Raw genomic sequence first — 24,451 nt, 5'->3', positions numbered from 1 at the left:
GGGAACTGAATCTCCATCACCCTGTTTCTGGCTGTTGTAGTTGGTATGTAGTATTATGGAAAAGCAGGCAACAGGTTATCCACAGCTTCTAAAAGTTGATTGCTTCTCCTTTCTCCTAACTTGGGAGAGGATTTTAGTTTCTGCATCCCAAGAGAACAGCAGAATTTTACCTATCCCAGTCAGCCCCTAAATCCCTAGGGAGATAGGGTTTGAAGGCACGTCCTTTTGATTTTAGTACTGTGTGCTAGATACTGCTGAGTTACTTTCATTTTGGCCTGTGAGATTTTTTCAGTTTGCCTTAGTATCATCTGTCTAGCTCTCCACTTTCCAAGGCACCTAACTCTGGATTTTGCATTCTGCTTTGGAGCACAGGCACTGACAACGCAGGAGCTGCAGAGCCTTTACAGATCTTTGAGGTAGAGAACATGATTTTTATTGAAGACATAGGGGAGAGCAGAAAGCAAACATGGTAGTAGGTGGTAGATTTCCAGAAAACTTTATGGTGAGTAAAAAGAAACAGGTAACTCATTCTAAGAACAAACTAATAATGCTGCTGAAAAAAAGTCATGTTGGCCTGTAAGTGCAAACAAAATAAGATGAAAAAATAAATAATTTGTTTAGAACCGTTTACTATATTTAATAAGGAGAGAAGAAGGTGCTGGTTTCGTAATAATGGCACCATTTTTGTTCCCTTAAAAACAGAAGGATGAAGATTAGATATTTATGGTGAGAAGTTAGTTTTAATGTGTCCTCCGAAGGCTGATTCCATAGACCTAGTGGAATTCCTACAGAGTAGCATCAGTGTGAATGCAAGAATTGAGCTCTGCATTGGTGGAGCTACCAGCGAAACTTTGGTTCCTGTGAAAATAAACTTCCCTTTAAAGTAATCCTGACAGAGTAGATGGGAAAACTGTTAATAACTGTTTTAACAGTTTTATCCTGGGGAGGAAGAGGGAACAGAGGGGGATGTTCCTCCAAAATGCTTACCTCTGACTTTAATTCTTACTACTCCAGCAGGAGAAGATGACAGTTGAATGTTTGGCAGGTTTTCATGAATTGTTGTGCTTGTGTTTCTCAAGAAAAATAGTTAACCGATTTACATTTCTCAAGTATTACTAGGGAAGCATAAGAAATGAAGGGACTCCCCAGTTCAATTTTTCTTCTGAACTTTAGGTCGCCATCTCAGTCTGGCTTGGAGATCAGATGATCTTGGGAATGTACAACTTTCATCATGCTGATGATTTTTTCACACCCTGGTCAGTGAAAAATTTAGTCATTGGAACAGAGCCCCAGGGACAGTTCCAGCTCTCTACTGACAGAGTCATGGAACTCTTGTCTCCTGTCAACTTATCTGCAATTATTTTCACTGTTTTCTTAATAGTATCTTGCTCCTTCCTTGGAGCTCTGCTTGTGATACTTGTGAAATTGCATATTTTTAAGAAAGTGCTTAGCTCCTAACAAATTAGACGAATGTATATTTCTACTTTTGTACTTAGATAAGTGTCGTGGTTTTGGCTGGGACAGAGTTAGTTTTTCTTTTCAGCAGCTAGAAGAGCTCCGTGTTTTGGATTTAGTCTGGGATTTGTTATGAGAAGAATGTTGATAGCGCACTGATGTTTACAGTTGGTGCTGAGACATCAAGGACCTTTCATCTTCCCATGTTATTGCCCACGTGCAGGAGCACAGCAGGCTTGGGGGGAGCATGGCTGGGACAGAGGGCCCACAGCTCCTCTTGTGATTTGAGCTTAGATTTAGGATTGAGGGCTAAACTGGCCAATGAAGCATTCCATATCACGCAGTGTCATGCCCAGTAAATAGATAAGGGTTGACCGGGAAGTTAGAGTCGTTTCATTCTCTTCCGAGGGCTCTCGGGGGCTCTCAGAGTGCTCTCTCTCTTTCTCTCTCACTCTCTTTTCGGGCCTCTCACTCGTCTGGGATTGCAGTGTTTCGGGATCGCTTGCTGGGATGGGACAAGCATTGGTCACTGGGTGGTGAGCAATTACACTGTGTATCACTTTTTTTTATTTTTCATTATAGAATCATAGAACGGTTAGGGTTGGAAGGGACCTCCAAGATCATCTAGTTCCAACCTCCCTGCCATGGGCAGGGACACCCTCCACTGCTGTATATATATATATATTCATTTATTATTATTATTTTTGTTGTGGTTGTTGTTATTACTTTTAATTTTGTATTAATGTTACTATTAAATTGTTCTTAACCCACAAGTCTCCTTCCCTTTTCCCCTTTAATTCTGTTCCCCATTCCCCTGGGGTGGAGGAGGGAGAGTGAGTGGCTTCCTGGCATTTGGTTGTTGGGAGGATAAATTAGCATGTGAGTGACTACTGGGGCTAGAAACCAGTGAAGATACATAGTTGTTGAAGAACAGCCAGGGTCACAGGCCACACTGGAAAGTGCGTTAGATGTTTCATGCTCTGCAGTAAGGTTGGCATTGGTGCGGCACAGCAAATGCCCTGACTGGGGTCACTGAAAGTTGACAAGGTGATGAAAGTGATGGAACTCATGATGGTACAGCTCCGCTTTGAGAGCTCAGCTCTGCTCCACAGCAGAACCAGGGCCGTCTTGCTCTTCTTGCAGTGGGTTGTTCTCAAAATGTTGGCACTATGTCTGTACATGTAGATATACATATGCATGTATAGACTCCATAGAGAAAAAAATAATCCAGATATTTTTCAAATGGAATCTGATACCGTCCATGTCAAAGACCAGCTGGGAGCTATAGGTTTCAGGCATGATCCAGTCTTTTTCGTGAAACTTGACCAGTGTCTGGAAAAGGGAGAATGACTCCACTTTCTTCTCAAACTGATTTAAAAAATGTTTTCTGTACAAAGAAAGGAATTTTTATTCCTTTTTTTTTTTTTAATTTAGAAAAATGTTAGATGGTGTTCAATGCTGAACCTGAGATGGCTCTGAGTCTTCTTTCGCTTGCTCAAGTAGCCTTTTCAATAAGTAGCCTTTCTCAGCATTCTTACAGAACTGCTTAGATCTTAGTCTCCAGGCTGGTTCTGCCAATATCTTCATTCAGCCAGTTCATTGGGAAAACTAAGATTTCCAGTGTGAACATCCTATTACCAACACATACTCTGGCTTCTAGATTTTATAAAGTGTCAAAAAGAAGAAGAAAAAGAGAAGGGGACTGCAGTTTTAACCCACAGCAGTTCCCTGATTAAGTTCAGTGCATGGCTGACCGGGCCAGCAGAGGGAAGGGAAATGGTTGGGCAGAAATGAAGGGCTTGAAGGAGATGATGGACCCCCTTGTTTTGGTACCTGATTTCAATTTAATGCCAGTGTGAACTGATCGTAGAATTATGGGCTCCTACTCTTATTCTAACATGGTATGAATCACCTCCTGCAGACACTCGCCTCCTTCATGGCCCTTGTGTTTATTTTTCTGCTAATCCCAAACAATACAGGAGCTCTCTGAAATGTCTGGCAGCATCTCTCTGCCATCATCCTTACAAAACTGGCAGCAACTAAGCAGATGGTGAGCTACAACTGCCGTGTCTTGCAAGAACTTTTTGATCATTTACATCATCTCTCTATGCCCTTTGTAATAGTGATTTCCGTGTCCAGGATATCGGTACTTAATTGAGGAGTACTTAATCTGGGGCAGGCGAGTTTCATGTGCTACGGTGCATAGGACAACAGACGGCCAGGAGCAGGGCAGGATTTCCATGGGCTGTTTATTGCACAATTATAATAAGCTTATGTTGTTTTAACACACGATAGTTTGACAAGTTATTTTCCTTATGAGGTAGATTATACATACAAAATATTTATCCATTCCTCAGTGATGTCTAGTGTTGACAGATGTTCTGTTTCTACGATATTGTACGTGTGCTCGTGCAAGTATTAGCTTCTGATTTTTAACTAAAGCTGCAGGTGCTGCCTTTTCATGTATCTGGGATACACGTTTCATTTCATGTATTTCAATTCTGTTGTGTTTTTCTTGTTGTGTGGCACTATGGCTTTTCCTTTGTCTTTCCTCATTCAACCTTGTAAAATTGCCATGAAAATTCAGCAACCCAGGCACAAAACGTACTTATCTGTTCTTACATAACTGGTAACAATCAAAGAGATGGTAACGCTTTTGTTTGCCCACCACAAATTTTCTTCTGAAGGAGTTTTGTATAGCGTTTTGTGGGGTCATAAACACAGCATTTTTATTGGTACCTTTCAAACAAACTCTATTTCGAATGATAGATTTGCCAAGTAAAAACTGAGTTGAGCATGGAACGAGAAGCTTAGAAATACAAACAAAGAACTCATGACTTTTCCATCATAAACCTTTCTTGCACTTTCTTCCTTTTAGTTGCTGATATGTGTTCAAGATGAGTGGGATGGGAGAAAATACCTCTGACCCATCCAGGGCAGAGTCAAGAAAGCGTAAGGATCCCGATCAGCTTGGACCCAGGTTAGACAATTTATGTTTGAAGATATTGAAAGAGAAAGACTTTGAAAAAATGATACATGTGCACATATTTTTCATGATGATAAACTTGCCATTCTAGCAAAGAGAAGTCAACTCTGATTCAGTAATTTTGTAGTGTTGTGGCTTTGGGGTGGGGGGTGTTGTCTTTTATTATGGTTTGTTTGTTTGTTTTAACTCCAGCGTAGTGCCAAAAATACACGATTTGGGTGACAGTATAGGAGCTATGTAAAAATATTTTTTGACTAATCACTGCAGAGTCTTCAGTCACTCATCTGGCAATCTAAGATTTTTACCACCTCTCTTCTACGTCATAATCAGGGACTTGAAAAATATTTTTCAGTTTTATAGCATTTGCATTACCAACACAAATAAATTTTAAAGCAGAACCATGCATTCAGCATTTTTTCTTATGTCTGTCTGTTGTAATTTCACAAGGAGGCAGAGAATATGGATTGTTTGGTGTGACTTTTTAAGCTGTTTTATTTTCTCATACACTAGCACTACATGATACTCTTTGGATTCTCAACGCCATGTGGAGAGATACTTGTAAATGTTGAAATCCCACCCCCTAGTTAATCCTCTGTTTTGAATCTCAAATCCCAAACCTCTTTTGAAACAAAAACATGACTGCTAGGAAAAAATAAATATTCTTTTTTAATGCTCCTTTCCTTGTTCCAGAGGAAACCTTTCTGCTTGAGAAACTTGTAAGTTTGGCTTTTTTTGTAGTGAGAGAGAGAGCAGGTCTCTCTGTTTTTCTTAAACTACTCTCAAACCAATTGAAATCATCTTTGGGCTTTCCAGAAGGCAAGCAAACTGACATTAAATACGGCATTTTTATAAACTCCTCTTTCAGCCCTAAAAGAAGCACTGAGAAACGCAATCGTGAGCAAGAGAATAAATACATAGAAGAACTTGCAGAGCTGATTTTTGCAAATTTTAATGATATTGACAACTTTAACTTTAAACCTGACAAATGTGCAATCTTGAAAGAAACTGTGAAGCAAATTCGTCAGATAAAAGAACAAGGTAAGATAAAAGAACAAGGTAAGAAGATTAATTAATTGGCTTTGAGTATTTTCTGTGTTGATTATTGCTTTATCTTTGGCAAACCCAATAGTCTCTTCAGTTTTTCTTTAGCAAATTCCCAGATTTTTCATTAATCAGTAATGTAAAATGCTGTAATGTTGTGTGCACAGAGTGTCTTTAGTATCATATTCGGTGTTTTAAAAATAAGCTTCACAGAAAATTCAGACATTGATGAGAGAGAAATCCGTCAGTCCAATGTCTGTATCTAATGGAATTGAAGTCAGTTGTGCTTTCACAAAAGGTAAACTAGCTAATGGCTTTGCGGGAAAAATAAAAAGATTACTTATATACTCTTACATGGACGATGAATCCATGTAAAGTAGAAATAATCCAGGAGAGTGGGTTATGAAAGTAGTCTGCATTCCCCCTTTTGGTTTCCTTTGTTGGTATGAATAGATATTGTGGACTAAATTATCTGCGTCCCTTAAATGATGACATCATATCCTCAACTACAATAGATTTGAAACTATTCTAATCTCTAGATAGGGTCCTGTTTTAAATGTAAACCAGAGAACGTGATAGTTTTCTTCCTGTTCTTTGTCTAGAAGATTAGTTTTGTATTTCTTTTCTTTCGATATATTTCCTATTTAAAGAAAAAAACCCAAATCTTTTAGAACCTTTAAATTTTTGGAAGTGAGTTTCGTGGCACAGGTCTATCTGAGCAGGTGTGAATAGCACTGCAGGTATTTGGGCAGGTTCAAATTCTTAAAATAGGTGGGTATCATTTTTCTTTTAATGTAGAATATTGCAATCTCTTTATAAACTGTGTTTAAATTGATTCCTTTGGTTTTCAAACACTTCAATTAACATCTTTCACTTTTTCAGTGTTCTGTGATTTCTGTGGGAAAATAATGCTTCCTTTTCCATAGTGTATGTGTGAAGTTATAAAAGTGGAGATTACGTGTTGCATAATTTAGATACAGATTTATTTCTAAAGCAAGTAGATAAGTAGGTCTGCAGTTTCAGACACCAGCCCATTCAAAGCTAAATGGAAAGTGGGAAGTGTCAAATTGTGTCAATTGCCTCCAAAGTGGCTCTAATTGATTAAACTTCAAGAGTGTTACTATTTCTCAGCTTATTATCTTCTTATTGCTATTAGGTTGCCATAATTTTTAAAATGGATGTTCTAGTGAAGTTGCCATGCCCCATATTAGAAGTGTACCTTTTAACCTGGCACAGTGTCCATCATCTTTTTGCACCTTGCTGGCTTTTGAGATTAGATTTTTTTTTTTCCTTATTTTCTTTTCTTCTTCCTTTTCTCACTTTCAGTTTTGGATTTTTGTTTTGCTGTCACCAAGAGACATGGTCTCCTTATCCTTACCTGAGAAGGGATAAGGACAAAAAAATTGTGTTTTCCTGGGAAGTGGGTGCACTTCTGTTTGTCCACTTGGCAATTCTTTCAGCAGCTCTAGAAAATCTAGTCTGAAAATCTGGCTCTAACTAATGGCAAATTTGGCAAATCCAGGGTTTTGTTGTTCAGGACCAGTATCATAAAGACAGTTTTCATATTGTTATTAAGTGTTCACACTCATCAGACCAGGTTACCTGTAAATTATTTAAGTCATCATGGGCCAGAATTGTACCAAAGCTGAATGTGCACTTAATTTTCTAAGCTCTTGAAGTTTTATTGCAAAAACAACTGAAAATACAACTCTAAAGACTGACTGAAACGCTATGAATGTGGTTTATTTTAGCAACTAGAAGTAGTTTGCATCCTTTGAGCAGTAAAGATACTAAATTACTCTGTATGATGTTGATTTGTTGCACAAGATTCTTCCGCTGAGAATAGTTAGATTGTCTGATAACTGAGTCTTTGCATAAAACTCAGACTACATGTTAAGCCTCTCTAAGGGGCATTGCAAAACAGTGGGAAGCTTCAAGGTGGTCATTAATAGCACCTCAGGTTCTAGAAACAAAGATTAGAATACTTGAAATTATTCCTTTAAACTAATTAAAAGTTCGATGCTGATTTCTACATAGAAACTACATCTGTTTGTTGTAATAGCAAATTTAAAAGGCTTTTCCTTTTAAAAAAAATTCAAATGACAGCATACTCTGAAATGCAACATTGTTTTGGAACAGGCATTTCATTGAGAAAGAGGTCTCACGTATAGTAAACATTCAAACTGCACGAACAGTACAGTACAGTACGGCTGTACTTCTGTTGAGTACCACAAAAAACCTGACCTAAGCAGGGCAAACAGATTGAAGACCTAATGAGGCTATTACTGTTGCTGTCTCATGTATTTTAGGTAGTTTATCACCTCATCACATTGGGAATCCTGTGCTTATATATATATTCATAATTTAAATGCATTAACTTTTAGGTTCTTCCAGATCTTTCTGATTGCTTTTCCACTGCCAAGATGCGTTAGAAGACCTTTACAATGGTCAAATGCTTGCCTTATCTTAAAAACATCTATTTCTAAAACAAAGTCATGAAAATAATACTGTACTGGCATAAAGTGCCATGAGACTTAGGTTAAAATTCATATTTTCTTAGAGCTAAGGTTTTTTTGTTCATTTTTGGTGTCACCTAAATACCTGTAGGAGAAAACTAAATAAACATTCTGAAATTCCTGAGTGATTCTACACTAACACGGACAAATTAAGATGGCTCAGCTTTTGCACAGGAGGTCTGCTCTGCATTTCTTCAAAGACAGATTAGATTAAAGTACTGAAACTTACTTTACAGTTTTATTATTTAGAAGTTATGATGAAGAGCTTGGATTTTTGAAATAAATATTAAATTTTTTTCACAAATGTTCTTCATCTATTAATAGAATGCACATTAAGGTCTAATTACTTACAAAAGCGCAGTCAGTTATAAATACCTTGTAAAGCCACTGAAAGCAACAAGTTTTATAGCTGCTACTGAGATTTGACAAGGAGACTTTATTCCAGGTTCTAGGAGTGAAAACGAGGAAAGACGAAATACAGATTGATATTAATTTCCCATGTCAAGCTTGCTGGTCTGGTAGCTGAAAAGAGTAATAGATTTTTTGCTGTGGTAATACTATATAATTTAGTATAATGTTATCCTGATCTATTTTATATGCAAATATAAATTTGCAGTACTGTATCTGTTATCTTTATATCATTTCTCACAGTATATACTTCAAAGATTCTTTAGTTGTGGTATGTTAGAGATTCCGTTTATTGCAATTTGAAAGCAAGTTATAAATATATGCGTGTAACCGAATTCATTAGAAGAATTAAAGATATTTGGAAGACGTAACCATTGAGTGTAGTTTTAATCTGGGTTTTGAAATGGTTTTAGTGCTTGGGAAAATTAAGACAAGCTTTTTTTACAAAAGTTTAATTTTCTACTGAGGACTTTTACCATATTATCCTACAGTGATTGGATAGAGATTTGCGGATGTCCAGAGGAGATGAAAAATTGTGATTTTAGCATGAAGATGAAACAGAAGTTGTATTCATGTAAATCTTCAGTGGATAATTCTACAGGGGATTTGAGACTTGTGTTTCAAGCACTTGGGGAAAAAATTCATTCAGTTTGTATTTATAGCATAAAAGTGATATGAAATGAGTGGGTTTATGGTTGTGTTACATGGTCGTGAAAGTGTAAGGTCTCCTGTTATTTGCAGTCTATGTTAAGTTACTTCAAAAGAGTAATAGTCATGTATGTTGCAGATGTGTTCATAATGTACACAGATGTGTACAAGCACAGCAAGTTCTGATTTGCATGTGCTTAATATAAAAAGTTTGTTTTAGGCAAGTGTAAAGACCACTGGGGATAAATGTTCCTTTATATGCCAGACAGCCAAGAAGCTATAAAGCCATTGATTGTACTTAAGAAATATATTTAGTAAAATAGCATCTGGTTGATTTTAGGCTCCTACCTTATTTTTAAGAAACAACTTCAGCACTTAAGACAGATTTATTTCAGTTGTATAAGTACTACTGAAAATGTTTTCTCATATCTGAAGACAACAAAATTCTGACAGCAAATAAAAGGAGTCTGGAGTCTCTTCTTCCTTAGTTTACAATCAGTTGAACTGTTTCATATCAGTCTCATTTGATTTCATACCTATAGTAGTCCTTTTCCTTGAATCTTGTCATCTGCCTGACTCCTTTCATTATGTTAGCATTTTTCTTTCTCATTATTATTTTTGGTTGCTCTGTCCTGCTTTAGCTGATTTTTTTTTTCCTTCTAGATATTAAGCATGATATAAAAATTAAGCCTTTGTCCTTAGTTTAAAGCTCTTTCTAACCATCATGCTAACCTCTGTCTCAGCAGGTAAATAGCTCACATTTTAAAGCAGAGACTATTTGTTACATTTCACTGCTTGAACATCTCCTGGTTCAGGTTTTAAAACCTCCTTTTCTTCATTATCTAGTTGTGCTTTTACCCTTTTCTCTGGATATCAGCAATGCAGTCAGTACAGAGAATACTGAAGATCACCTTAAGCTTCTTCAGCAGTTTCCCTAGCTAAGCAGTCTCCTCTGACCCCTTCAGTAGGAGTGCTGAAGAATGTGTCCTGACATCACGTACAGGACGTGTTTTTTTTTCTCAAGTCCCCTGAGTACCTTTTATTAAACTCCAGGTCTGCATCTCTTATTTTTCTCATTCTACTCTCCATGAATTTCTGTTTTTTGTAGCCTTTTTTTAGGATGGCATACACCTGCCTTAGTTAGATTTGCATACAGTGGGATATAACCTACTGTGCCAAAGTATCCCCAAATGCGATTTATTCCATTTTCCTGCAGAGTCCAGCTTTCATGTGTCACCAGCTTCTGAAGAGGTTTTGTATTCTGTAGATCAGCTTTTCAGTACTGCAGGGAAGAGGTATCAGGGTGGTGATTATCAGTCTAGCTGTTAATATAGACTTTTGAATTGTTGGATCTTGTTTTCAGAATAGCCTTACAAGGCAGACCTTGGACAGGATGGATCACCATGTGAAAGCTAAACAACTGTTGTAAGTTTAGCTCAGCCACCAAATAAACACCAGGCAGCCGCTCACTCACCCTCCTCCACCCCAGGCAAATGGGGAACAGAATTAAAGGGGAAAAGGGAAGGAGACTCATGAGTTAAGAACAATTTAATAATAACAATAGTACAAAATAAAAAGTAGTAATGATATAATAATAAATAATAATAATATATGAATATATATGTATAATGATAAATACAAAAAAAATATGCAGTGTGATTGCTGACCACCTGGTGACAAACGTCTGTCCCATCCTGGCAAATGATCCCAAAACAGATAAGTCCTGACAGCACAATCGCAGATGAACGAGAGGCCTATAAAAACAGTGAGAGAAAAAGAGAATTCAGAGAATCTAAGAGCCCTTGGAAGAGTGAGAGGCTTCTTTCCAGTCAACCCTTATCTATATACTGGGCATGACGTTGCATGATATGGAATACCACATTGGCCAATTTAGCCCTCAATTCTAAGTCTTAAGTTCAAATCCTAAGGGGAGTCGTGGGCCCTTTGTCCCGGCTGTGCTCCCCCCAAGCCTGTTGTGCTCCTGCACAGGGGCAAAAGCATGGGAAGCTGAAAGGTCCTTGATGTCTCAGCACCAACTGTAAACATCAGTGCGCTGTCGACATTCTTCTCATAACAAATCCCAGACTGAATCCAAAACACAGAGCTCTTCTAGCTGCTGAAAAGGAAAACTAACTCTGTCTCAGTCAAAACCAGGACAGCAACGCTGGGAACTTAGTGGAGAGAGGTATGCAAGACCTACGGAACCTGTATGAATTTTAAAAGGCGGCTTGTTGTTTATTAAATATCTTCTTTTCCTGGTCTCACATTTGGTAGCAAAAACAGTTTGTGCTTCCCCATAGCAGTACTACTTTGTAATCACAGGGTCACTCCAGCAGATAGTCTGTTGTTGCCTCCAGCACCAGTATGCAAGTAATATTGCTTGCTAAAGGAAAACAGCGTAGTCTTCAAGCTGTAATGAGGTGTTTCTTTGGCTACCGCTACTTTGAATTTATCAGATCTGAATTTAGATTCATATTTCACAAGGTATTTAAGCAACTGCGTAACTTTGAGAAGATGAGTAATCCCTGTTAAGTCAGTGGCACTACTTAAAAGTTTAAAGTTATGTGCATAACTTACCAAATCAGGATACTAAGACGAGAGCGTATGCAGACTTGGGTTTTGTTTGTTCGTTTTTGTTTTGCAAATATTTTAGTTGGTTAATTTTACTGTAATTGTATTTTTTATGTTAATCATATTTGAGATGGCAGGAGATTTAAAATTGATGCCAATTTTTGAATCTTTTTTTTGAAGGAGTTCTGCATGGATATTATTGTTTATATGTGCTGTACTTTCAGCCTGATAGGATTTTAAGACTGAATGAAGTATCAGAGGAATTTGTGCTGTGAAGTCAAGAAATTTATGCAGAATATTTACCCAAAAAAATCTATTACTGAATTTGCTTTGCTGTCTCCCCCACCTACAGCTAAGAGCAATGCACTGAAAATGGCTTTGATCTTCCTCTGTAGATTGTAAAGCTTTTTGGCTAAATAGCCAGTTATGTTGACTTTACCATTTTTATGCCTCCAGAGAGCTACCGATTCACTGAAGAACTTAAACGGGTTTTAGATAATGCAGACCATCAGTTTCTTTTGTGGCTCTGATGAAAAGCAGTCATTAGCCACTGGACCCGTCAAGTGGGAAATTTCTTGGGGTTTCCTTATTTTTCTAGAGTTGCTTATCATGCAGACTAGTTGGCTTAGGCCTTATCTACACGTAAGTTATGGCACTTTAACTATACTAATAGTTTTCTGTGGAAGCAGTGTTATCATTTAATTAATGACTTATGACAGAAGTAGCTGAGGACACCTTTATGACATATAGCTGTGTCCACACTGCCCTCAAACTGTTGAGAAAGTTGGAATTATTCAGCCAGGAGAGGAGAAGGCTCTGGGGAGACCTTATTGCAATCTGTAAAGAGGGCTTTTTACTGAGACCTGTGCTGACAAGACAAGGTTTTAAAAGGCAATGGTTTTAAACTGAAAGAGAGTAGATTTAGATTGGACATAGGGAAGAAATATTTTTATGATGAGGGTGGGGAGAGTGGTGAGACACTGGAACAGGTTGCCCAGAGAAGCTGTGGATGCCCCATCATTGGAAGTGTTCAAGGTCAGGTTGGATAAGGCTTTAGGCAACCTGATCTAGTGAAAGATGTCCCTGCCTATAGCAGAGGGGGTGGACTAAATGACCTTTACAGCTCCCTTCCAACCCAAACCAGACTGACTCTGTGATTCTCTTGCTTCAAGAAAACAGACAAAAATAATCATCAAACTAGTAATCAAAATTGTGAAACCAGTGTAAAATCTATGCACTTAATAAGATTTAGTGGATTGTTATCATTTTTTGCTTCTCAATATGGTGAAAGTCCCGTCTGCTGTTTTAGAATAAATATAGCCTTGTTCACCAAAGTTAATGAGACTGTTTACTTGTCCTCTGATTAGGAGATTTAGGTCAATTTTGTTACTATTTATTTTGACTGAGAGCAATAATAGAGTGATCCTAAAGATGTTGATGTGCTAGCTGCAGCCTAACCTGTGGGAAGTGAGGCAGCTGTTGAAAGCCCTCTTTCCACCATCCCTGACCTCCTCTTGGCCAGGAGTTTCCCGTCCCTCCCTTACCCTGGCAGTAGCATTTGTGCAGCTGTCTGGTGAGCCTGAGCAGTATTTTTGGTTTGGCTGGTCTGGTGAGGGAGGAGAGGATCTATCTCCTCATCAGACCTTGGTGAGGCCTCCTCCAACATGGTCCAAGCGTGCCAGCAATGACTGAGCCATGGGCTAATGCCAACAGCTGTCTTGGCACTGTTAGGTGTTGCAGGGTGTCGGTGATGACTGTCACTTAACAAGACATGTCTCTTGTCCATAGGCTTCAACTTTGTCAATGACAGATGACTTCAGTTCTAGGGATAATTTGTTTGAAGTTTTAGACCGGAAAGCTGAGCTTTGACTCCAGGTTATGGCTCAAAGTTGAAGAGAAAGTAAATGTTCACTCCTAACTGTTAAGATAGTGGTCTTTTTCAGGTAGAAATAGTAATTATTGGCAGGTGTTACAGGAAAACTTGCTTGTTTGTTTTGCATCCTACTTGTATTTTGCTTTTCTTTGATCTTTATTTTTTCTTTCATAACATGACCAAGAGAGAAAATAATTCATACTGGTGGAGCATGTTTGTTCATTTTTAAGTTCTGTAGCTGCAAAGATGGTTGTGATCTAAAAGTTCTATAATACCAATGATGGGGAACACTATAAAGGAAAGGATTGAGCTGCTTCTCCTATATTCAACATGCTTTGGGGGATATGTCTCAAGCATTCCCTCTTTGTTCTTTGCAGGAATATTTTCATTAAAGGTTTGATTTTACTTTAATATTTAACGATCATAGAATAGTCTGTGTACTTCTGGGAGTGTAATAAAAATGTTTTGTACAAGAAAGATGGAGACATCTCTTTCTGAAATTTGGGATTTTGGAGGCTACCTCCTTGCAGATAGCGTCTTGTTCTCGGGCTCCATTTAAACTGTCACTGAGTACTTTAAACTTCAAAACCTCACAGTTTTTCTTTTGCAGTTTATCATGTAATCTTTTATGAACTGTAAACATCATAAATACATTTAGCATTTTAAATTTTGGGGAAAAAAAATACAGAAATACAGACTGTCATCCAACCCTCCACAATATGAGCGAAGCTCTTGAGTCTAGCTCTGCTCTGTCTTCAGAGGTGTCTGGTCAATAAGAAATACTGAGTTTAGGTGCTAAAGAAGAAATACTGAGTTTAGGTGCTAAAGAGGAATCGAGGGCTGCTGATTCCAGTCTTAATGTTTGTGTTTGTGGTCTCTTATTGCGGGAAGGTATGTGGTGTAAAAGGTGCTGACTGTAGAACACCAGGGCTTGCTGTTTGCTTTAGATTAGCGAATGCAACGTACCAATCTCAGCAGCTGTAAAGCAAGTAAAGCAAGTAAATGAAGAAAGAGACTTCATGTTACCTTGACTGTCTCTGTGGAGCTTAATTTATGGAATAGCAAATTAATTTACTGAGAGTAGTGATGATACTTCAGTCTAAATAAGATCATCTATTATAAGGAACCTAGCTTTTATTACACAGCTTTTATCTTTTCTTTTTAAAGACTGCAGCCTGAAAAGTGATAATATTTACTCACAATAGGATGCAATGGCTTTCATACTGTGTTTGACTCCTGAAAATCTGTGGATTCACAGCACATTAAAGAAGTATTGATCAAAGGCTCCTCTGTGTTCAAACTAGAACCAAGATAATTGCATCTGTTCTAAGTCATGCATTTTGTTATTTCTGTAAAAGATTCTGCCTATGGACAACTGCACAGTTAGTTAGAAATAGAGGTCCTTGAATGTGAAATGACTGAGGATATGAAAAGCAATTACTACGTCAGCTTTCAGTTTCTTTTATGAAAAGCCACAGTGTGCAACTGGGGAAAAAACATAGACTGAAGTTTGAAGGATGATGTGGCAAATGATTAGTTACTTGCTGTCTTGTACACTGTTGAGCTCCTAGTGAATGTCCTCAGACAGATGGTTAGAGAGCCAAGACATACATGCCTTCTGTTTCCTTTCATCATTAAAGTGTATTGGCACATCTGTATGTATTTTACAAGACAATAGGTGCTTCAGTGTGTGCACTACACACTTAAAACACACACATACACACCCTCTTCCCTCTGAAAGCAAACTGCTCTTCTTTACCTTGCACAAGATCAGAGCAAATGTCCGAAGATGGAGGCAGAAAAGTACATAAATTTAATTTCTGCTAAAGTAGAAAACTTCCAAAGTAGATACTCCATAACTGGAGATGCTCCATATATTGCCATATTATCTGAAATAGTTTCCACATGCCCCTTTGGAAGAAGCAGCAGTGTGATGCCTCTATTCACAGAGGCTCTGTTCATCTTGAAGCAGAAAGGCATGGCCCTACAAACCTTGCTTTGCTCATCGATGCAAAGCGAAATGGAGCTACGCAGTGTACCTGCCACAGAGGACTCTGTAACAGGCAAAGGCAGGATACGACCTAACAGCTGGAATCTGTGGCCAAAGCCAACTCATACATAAGCTGCAGATTTTTAGTGGAAAGTTCATTGAAATTTGAAGCAACTTAATGAAGAAATTGGTGGGTTCTATTAGCCCTCCCAAACAGATTCGAATATCATTCAAAATATATATTGTAATTCAGTGGAGGTTCTTGCCATGATGCAAGAGTCACTTGGTGAAACATTTTGGGATGCATTACAGAGACCTGGTTAAACAGAGTGGTCTCTTGTTGTCTTAAGATGTGTGAGCATGAAGAGCATTAGCCTTTTATTGGTACTTCTTCTTCTGAGGCACAATTTCCTAGAAAGACTTGGAACAACCTTCAGTTCCCATGATTCTTCTGAGGGAGATGTCTTCCAGAGACAGGTTATTCTATGTCAAATTAGGTCTGGGCCTGTGTTCAACATTGAAGAGGAAGTGTGCTTAAATATAACAATTGATTCACTTGGAAATGAAAAAAAGAGAGGAGGAAGAGATGTCAAGGTTGCAAATTCTAAATATAGATCGGAAAACTCAGAGGAACCCTCATTTAGATTTTTCTGGGTTTGTTTGTTTTGGTGTTGGGTGGAAAAATATTGAGATATTTTGTGCCAATAACATAAAATTCTTCCTGTCTTCCTTCTTTTCTACAAAGCCTTTCACCTCCTTAGCTTGGAGGAAATATTTGAATGTTTATTTTTCTATCTTTAGTTGTTTCTTAGTATCCCTCTTGACTTTTCTGAACGCAATGCTCTCTGTCACTAGCTGTCAAAAGTGATATTTTATGTAGAATGGATTTTCTTTGTATTTCCTATTTCTCCCTTTCTCTTGAAGGGCTTTATTTTTCAGCCTTTGCTATTTTCTTTTATCTCCTTTTTTATAATCGCCCTGCATTTTGTTTTTCACTTCTTCCCCAGTAATGCTCTCTCTTGCCTTCAGCGTGGCTTTAGCCATAATTTTGGGACCAGCATCACCATACCTGTGACATTTCTATTCCATTCACTGTTGTGTCTCTGATACTGTTTTTCTCTTAGTGCTGCAGTAAGAAATCATCACGTAGTTTTAGGGAATGTGACAAAACTTACTAATGAATTGTTGAGTGTTACACTGAACGATATTAAGGATTATTGTGGTTACTCTTAAGCTTGGAAGTTGAATCACCATCTGTCTAGCTGCTAGAAATGCTGATTTTAACTGGACAGTATAATACAGCTTGTCAGGCCGTTGTACTTAATGTTCAAAATATAATTATGTGTTTGCAGTTGGCAATCTAAAATGTAAAGATGCCCAGTAAGCTTTTTTCCCCTTGTTTTTTAGTATGAGTGAATACAGGCAGAGAAGCCAGTCCATAAAACCTTTATTAAATGTAACTGAGGGATGATATTGGCTTTCTCAGGGTCGTGAGTTATGCAAGAAATCTCTTCCTTTCTCTGAGCTCTGTGATGGTCGTGAGCATTGTAATTCGTTCTTTCTTTGAAGCTCAGACAAGGGGCATATATTCTTTATCTCAATAGCTTAAACCATTTCCAAGGGTGAGGATTTGGTTTCTTTTGTAGTTTGGGTGGTTTTTTTCTTGGTTTTGGTTGTTTTTTTTTATAAGGACTTTGGCCCAGATTTACAAATGGCTTAGAATTTAGATACTTAACTTAAACCCCAGTATCCTTAAATGTTTAGGCTGAGGCGGACCCATAATCCTGTTGGAATAACAACTGTTATTTAAGAAATCTCACCTGTTGGTGCTCTGCTGGGTGAAGTGAGGAGCAGGCATCCATGTTCCTTTTTGCAAGTGAATAAGTAAATTGCAGGCTGGAGGAAAAGGTTCTAGATTACCACTTCTGATCTGATGCAATCTTCAAGATTTCCTGGTTAAAGCCACATTTGTTCAGAATACTCAATGAGATGATTGCCAAATGGGGGCACCTGACTCCCAGCCTGCACCCTGTCAGGAGCTTGAGGCTGAAGATGAGCAGCATGGCTACAGAGCCAGCTATGGCAGCGCTCACCGCCACGACGTGGAGCATCCTTTCCACCAAGCTGCTACTCACCGGCAGTTCAGGGAACTGTTTTTAAGGCAGGTCAAAGTTTCTTCTCAGAGAACTGATAAAGCTCACTGGGAAAATGGAGAAAGCAATACTGCTTGTGTTTAATTATTTTTCTGTTTATGGATTATACTGATTTATTTAAGACTAGGTGCTGATGCTTACTTCATGACTCTGAAATAGAGAGCAAGAAACGATAACGCCTAAATTAAGTTGTAAGTATGGTTCAGTCTATTGAAGGGAGCCCATTTGTACCTATCAGTACTATTAGCAGGCATTTTAAAACGTGACAGAACAAATTAATGTAATTGAGATTAAAAGCGACTTTGGATGTAAATCTTAGCAACAAGATAAACCAAACTTTTCTAGGATAATGAAAAAAGATCTTTTAATTTCAGAGAATATCTTAAATGATATGTGTTAATAGTCATTACCAGCCTTCCAACATCCGTGCTGTATTCATAACATACCTGAAGTAATGTAGCCACTGTTGAAATATATGAAATAAACACAGTTTCATAAAGGATTTGGAGTAAATAATTCCTTTAAGTAACTAACATGCAGAAGTAAACAGGTTCTTTTAGGAAGCTTTTGTTTTTCCTTCTGCTTTTCTTGCAGTAATAGGAACATTTCTGTTTCTTAATTGACTTTGGCTGAGGTCTGTGATGGTGGGTTAGACAAGCAAGAACAGGGGCCCCAGCTTCTATTTCTGAACACTGGGCTATTATAGGAAGAAAACTTTACTTCTCCTTAATGATTTTGTAGAAGATTAAGATTACAACTTTTTTGTAAAAGATTTATCTTCTATAATCTGGACTATTAGAAGCAGTAGGAGCGCTGTTATCCATGTTAGCATGGACACATTAAATTAAACTTATTTCTGTTCTTCCTTAGCTGTCTTCAATTATCTGTGCTCCATTTTGGCCTACGCTTTATTACAGAAACGTTTTTCTTTCATGGAGTCATAGAAAGCCCCTGATCCATCATATTTCTTATTGGTGCACCATATTAGGTCTCTTGAAAACTTTTGCAGTCATCGATGGCAATTTAAAAAAGCAAAAAGATCTTTGCCTGTTGTGAATAATCTGATGTGTCACAAAGATTTATTATCAGCATCCTAAAATAAAGAAGATGTTTTGTAATCATGGCGATGTGGCATTCGAAGAAACGGTGTCATCTGTTTCCTTTTAACAGTTGGTTGAGTATATAGGAGTAAGGCTTCAAGAAATAGAGTCTGGCTAGATTAATATTCCTTTCCAGCATGTTATTTTGGCCTAAGTTTTGGAAACCTATAAGTTTAATTAGCTTGGCAATTGCATCTGCAGATTCTAGTCTAAAGAGTATTAACCCTTGTATCTTTATTTTCAAAATCTTGCCTGTGTTTTTACGCATCAAAGAACCAACTGGAGAGCTGTTAACCTTTGTAAAAGCAATATATTATTTCTGAGACAGTGATGGAGCCCTGTTTCGAATGAAATTATCAGATCCTGCTATATTTCTTGTCTTTGAAAACACTATCTCAGCCAAAATGTTAAAGAACATCAGGCTCCTACCATGTAGACATTCATATTAATACTGTTTTTAGAGATGAATTATCAAAACAAGATGAGGTTACTCATCAAGTAAATATCTAACACTTATAAAATTGTAAATGCCAAAAAATACAGTAATTTTTTCTGTCTTAATTCAGTATATACCAAAGAAAATAATTACTTTGTTAAACTGAGTGATGCCAAATATTTGTATCTAATATTTCAGTGCGAAGGTCAGTTATCTTGGCTCTTTCTTTTGAAATTCAGCCATGTTAACGTAACAGATTTTAAGTCAATGCTAATGGATGTGTGGCGTTTGTTATCATGTACAGTGGAGTAGTTTACATGAGTGTTTTGAAGTCATTTAAATACCAACAGAGGCAAGTCTGTTTCCTGGATACAGATACATACACTTGAATGTGCTTACCTGATTCCAGAATAGAATAATAAGTGAATGATTAAACTGAGGGTATTTTGGGGTAAGGCACTGTATTTAGTCTACCATGTGTATTCTTTTGTTGTCTAAGTACTGTATTTTAGGCACTTAGAAAATATTCTAAATTACACCACTAGCAGTCGGAGATTTGAGAGTACATTGGTTACTACATGTTCCTAGGAACGTAAATGCAAAAAAACCCAAGGCATTTTAAAAAGTATCTCAAACTCGTGAAAATTACAGATTTTCAGCACCATCCTGGCTTTAGGCCTTTTGATAAGGAAGCCTCCTGAGCTGGCAGCATCTTTGATGATTAATTTATTTATGCTATTTCTCTAGTCAGCCAGTATACAGATTTTTTTTGAGAAAAGAGAAAGAAGATCTTATAGCAGCCTTCCAGTACCTAAAGGGAGACTACAAGAAAGCTGGAGAGGAACTTTTTACAAGGGTATATAGTGATAGGACAAGGGGCAATGGCTTTAAACTGAAAGAAGGGAGATTTCTCAGGTACGAATAATCTCTGCCACTGCATTAAGTAGATAAATCTGAGAATAGTAGGTACATATTTCTGCAAATAATGCTACTTCTGTAAATAACATTGTCACTTTTATTTGCCACTGTTAAATCCAAGAGTTAGAAATCGTCAGAGAAGCTCTTTTAAGTGTATTTATAGAGGGTGAGACTCAGCCTCAGTGCTCTGAATAGAGCGGTGTGCCGGGAGCCCAGCACTGCGATACCCTGGCTCACAGGGCTCCTGGAGTGAGGGGACGAAGGAGGGGGCACTTCCACCGCTGCCACCTGTCCTCTTCGTCACTCCCAAAAAGTAGACTACTGAATTTTGTAATAATGAAAGAAAAAAGGGATTGTAGATGTGATGACAGAAAAGACAGGCAAAATGAGAATGGGGAAGAGAAGAAACCAAGAAAATGCTAGTAAAATGTGTATTAAAGTAACTAGAAGAAAAATACGTATAAAGATAGTAGGCTTCTTTCTGTCCAATAGTTAAATATTATTCTTGGCGAGCTGAATTTCATTATTTTTGTCCTTGTTCCAGTTTAACTGAGCTGTGGGCAATTATTTCTCAGGCAGTACTTCTTACAGAAGTTGTATTGGGTGACAGAAATGCTGACTTGTACAAAAAAAGAATGATGGAGAAATGTCAAACTTATTAAGAGAAATGAAACTAGTATTAATTTTATGTATTATTACTTCCGTCTGTTGCTATTCCTAAATCCATCATGGTTTCTCAGTGCTTGTTTTACTTTCAGTGTCCATGAAAATTTTATATGCTGGCTACTGTTACTGAGTTTTCTAAGAGCAGACGTCACTCAGAGCTTGAAAAGTTCCATGAAAGTTTATCTGTATTCAGTGTTTCTGTGAGAATGCAAAGCTGTCTGTAGAGCTCGTGTCTTACTGATGCTTCTTTACAGTGGGAAGGTGGGGCAGGTATGTGTGGGACGGGAGGGCAGCTGCACCAACTGGAAGCTGAAAACACTGCAAAGAGGAAGTCACGCTGTTGTAAGTGCTGTTACTCCTGAGTTTACAGCTTTCCAAAGGCTTTTAGCTTGAGCCCCGGGGTCATTTACCATTTCAGTGTGCTTCCACCAGCAGTAGTAAATATGAAGGTAAATCGTGTGGTTATGATGGGTGGAGCAGGGCATGGGGAGATGTGGAGCACGTCTGGCCTGGGTTGGGCAGGGCCAGGCTGGGCTGGGCAGGGCAGGCGAGCGGGCGGGTGGGCGCGCGGCGCTTTCCAACCGAAGGGGAGCTGAGCCGTGGTGACTAGGGATTGTGTGTCGGGGAGGTGGGCAAAGCCGTGCTCTGCGATTGCTCGCCGTGAATAAACGTGCTGAGAAAAAGTGCAGCTGTGCTTTTTTAATATGCACTGCAGGAGATTTCAGCAGCCTGATGATATATCGTGCATTAATGTTGAAAAGATAAACACATTTGGAGAGCACAGGAAGGCCTTGTGTTTTTATGTTAGCAGAATGCTTCCTAATGAATAAGAACGTGCTGCTGGCTTCACAGAGCCATATGGCAGCTTTTCTAATTTTAGTTCGGTGCAGATGCATAATTCTCCCTTGTTTTACCTCCTAAAGCCTTCCTGAGATGTTGCATAGTTTTTCCTGTAAGACTAGATCTATAGTTTCAGGGGGAAAAAAACGTATTTGAGAGTCTAATAGCTTCTTTGCTCTGGACAGATGTACACTCTATGATGAAAGAGCAACCTCACTACATAATCACTTCCCTAAAATAGTAGCTAACTTTATTCAGAAAGATGGGATAAGACGGTCTTAAAATTGATTGCTGAAATAGTTGCTGTTTCTTAGGCACTGGTCTTTTGAAAAATTACATGCTTTCAGGGGGAAAAAACTACTTGTGTCACAGCAATGGGAACTGGGTAAGAAACGTGCATGTGGATATCAAGTTTCATGTGAGCCGTGGATCGTAGTGCTTTGAATTACACAGCTACGAGGCAGAGCTGCTTTCCCTGTGGTTAACCAAGCATCAAAATAACTTACACGTTCTTCAGTGCTTTGCTTCATCATGTGTAGTGATCCAAAACTACTCACGTTACCAGATACAAGCTTTCTTTTTCTGTTTTTTTTTTTTTTCTGGTTTTTATTCAAGTCAATACAGTTGAAGGCACTTTTTGTATAGCCCTATTCGTGTTAAAAACCTCCTGTCTGTTACCACAGTCAATATCATTACTTAGCAATAGTCAGACACAGATGTTATTAAATCTAATATTTCAAGTGTTATTAAATCTAATACTTAAACCTGTAATGTCAACTAAAATTTAGCAGTTTGCGAAGTATACTTTCTACTATATGCTAACATTAGTTTTTAATACTGTATCTACCCTTATCTTTGGACAGTTACATACTTTTACTGTTGCGTTGATTGTTCGTTTAGATTTTGGTTTTGCACGGCAATTCAGGAGAGATCAGAAGGACCACGGACCACATAGGGTAAACTTACAAATATGAATGAGGCAAGACAAAATTAGTTGGCTAATGCATACAAAAAAATGGAGAAAATAAGTTGTTTTCAAGACAGTTGCAGGGTAAAATTTAGTTGCATGTTTAAACATGGTAAAGCATTTACAATCACTTTCAAGCGATGTTACTGTTACTGTTGTAAGGATCTTTCTTGATTTGTGTGATTTTTCTAATGTGCAGAGTTGAGCTTTCTAGTATCCCTTATGATAAATCTCTTTGCTTATATTTTTTACCTGTTATTATATAAATGAGGGTATATGATTTGAGATGGGTGTGGCATTTCAATAGCAATTCCAGAAAATTATGAAGAACAGGAATTATATGAGGCATCTGAGAAAATCTGTTTTAAACAGTATTGGATAATAAATTTGGTTCTGCCTGTTAGTGTTTTTTTTTCTCTTGACCTCTTTCCTCAGTACTTTGTATAGCGCGGGTGCTGGCTTGTCCAGGGTTTCACCAGCATCTCTTTTTTCATCCTTTATTCTGTTAAGAACCTGAAGTGTTTCTCCTATGAAAAATAAACTAAATGTTTTGTTCTTTACTTCAAAAATGCATTTTGGTTTTGCACAGAGCATCAAGGGGGAAATATTTCTGTAGCGGGTTTCATTAAGGAAGTTGGAGCAGAGCTTGAATACAGACAAAGAGAGCTTTTCAGGTGGTTCAGCTGGTCCTGCCTGCCCACCTGTAGGAAGAGGGGGTTTGAAACACAACCAAGAGATGGTGATGCCCATCAGTAGCACTTCTGAGTCTGCTGTCAGAAATCCAGAGACAACGGAAATAGCTTGAATTGAGAGGATGGAAAACCAGGAAGGCTTCCTAAGTTAAAATGTAGCAGGAGACTTCAAACTATTGCTTTTGACTTCTCTTTCTCTGACTTACAAATTTCTGTTAAACTAGTGTGATTTCACAAACATTTGCCTTCAGAATCTGGAGTGAGTGTCAAATAAAGCTTGAGGCTTTCCCACTGGTAAGTTTGACAGAAAATATTTGTGATAGCTTTTTTTTTTCCCCCTTCCTTTTTTCTGTATATTAATGTGGAAAAGTAAATACAGTTTATGATCACTAGGAACATGCCCAATTTAAAATATTAATATGTAATTTAGTATATTACTGCTTATGCAATTGTAAACATACCCACAGTTTAAAGTCTAAATTACACACATCACTAAAATGCTACATAATTAGATGTATATATTCTTTGTAGTGTCTCTCTCAGGAGTACTTCTATTTTATTTAAATTTTTTTCTCTCTCTCTCTAGGCTAAACTCTTAATTGAGCGGAGCTAATAATTATTTCATGTGCATGAAGTTTATTTCACTGTAATTTAGGTAAAACAGGCTTGATCCCCGGTAGCCATATTCATAAGGATGGGACGAGTTTCTAATTTAATGCTCCCTCTCCAGTGGAGAATTCCCTGTGTGGAGGTGAAGCCATGGGAAGCCCCTTTCCACCCCGCTCCCTTCGTCTGCCGGCACAAGGCTGTATTTCTCTTTCCATACTAAACCTCCGCTCTGCTTTAGCCGCTGTGCCCGCAGGATGCCTGGTAACGCTTTCCCGACGTTTCACATTTGAACAGGGGCATCGCTGTTCTAGGAGGTGGCATTGCCGGAAGGTGCGAGATCAGGGAACCGGCTCCCGCTGTCCGTGTTAGTGGCTGCAGTGGAACAATCTAGCGGCTGTGGTTAGTCACAGGGTAATAACCAGCAATTCCCATGGGGCTGGAAAAAAGGTTTCTGAGAGGCTTTGCAAGGTTGGGCCTCTGCAGCTATTTTCCTAACCCCTAGCATTCAAAAATCATTAATCTAGTGTAGAAATAATAAACTCTCTGTGCTTTTGATTTGTTTGTAGGGCCCCCGGTGAACCT

The 24,451-nt window shown here is 38.1% G+C and overlaps 1 protein-coding gene across 1 annotated transcript in view; it reads left to right on the top strand.

Moving 5' to 3' along the window:
• The window catches only part of NCOA2 (nuclear receptor coactivator 2), a 122,641-nt gene that overhangs the window by 42,785 nt on the left and 55,405 nt on the right, over positions 1-24,451 (top strand). Inside the window, exons 2-3 of the mRNA XM_086609377.1 lie at positions 4,334-4,435; positions 5,307-5,479. Coding sequence (XP_086465503.1) covers positions 4,353-4,435; positions 5,307-5,479 — 256 coding nt within the window. The 5' untranslated portion in view covers positions 4,334-4,352. The remainder of the gene's footprint in view (positions 1-4,333; positions 4,436-5,306; positions 5,480-24,451) is intronic.

Source organism: Tauraco erythrolophus, chromosome 3 (genome assembly GCF_009769465.1).
Source record: "Tauraco erythrolophus isolate bTauEry1 chromosome 3, bTauEry1.pri, whole genome shotgun sequence".
Taxonomy (NCBI): Eukaryota; Metazoa; Chordata; class Aves; order Musophagiformes; family Musophagidae; genus Tauraco; species Tauraco erythrolophus.
This window is presented reverse-complemented; position numbering and strand designations above follow the sequence as displayed.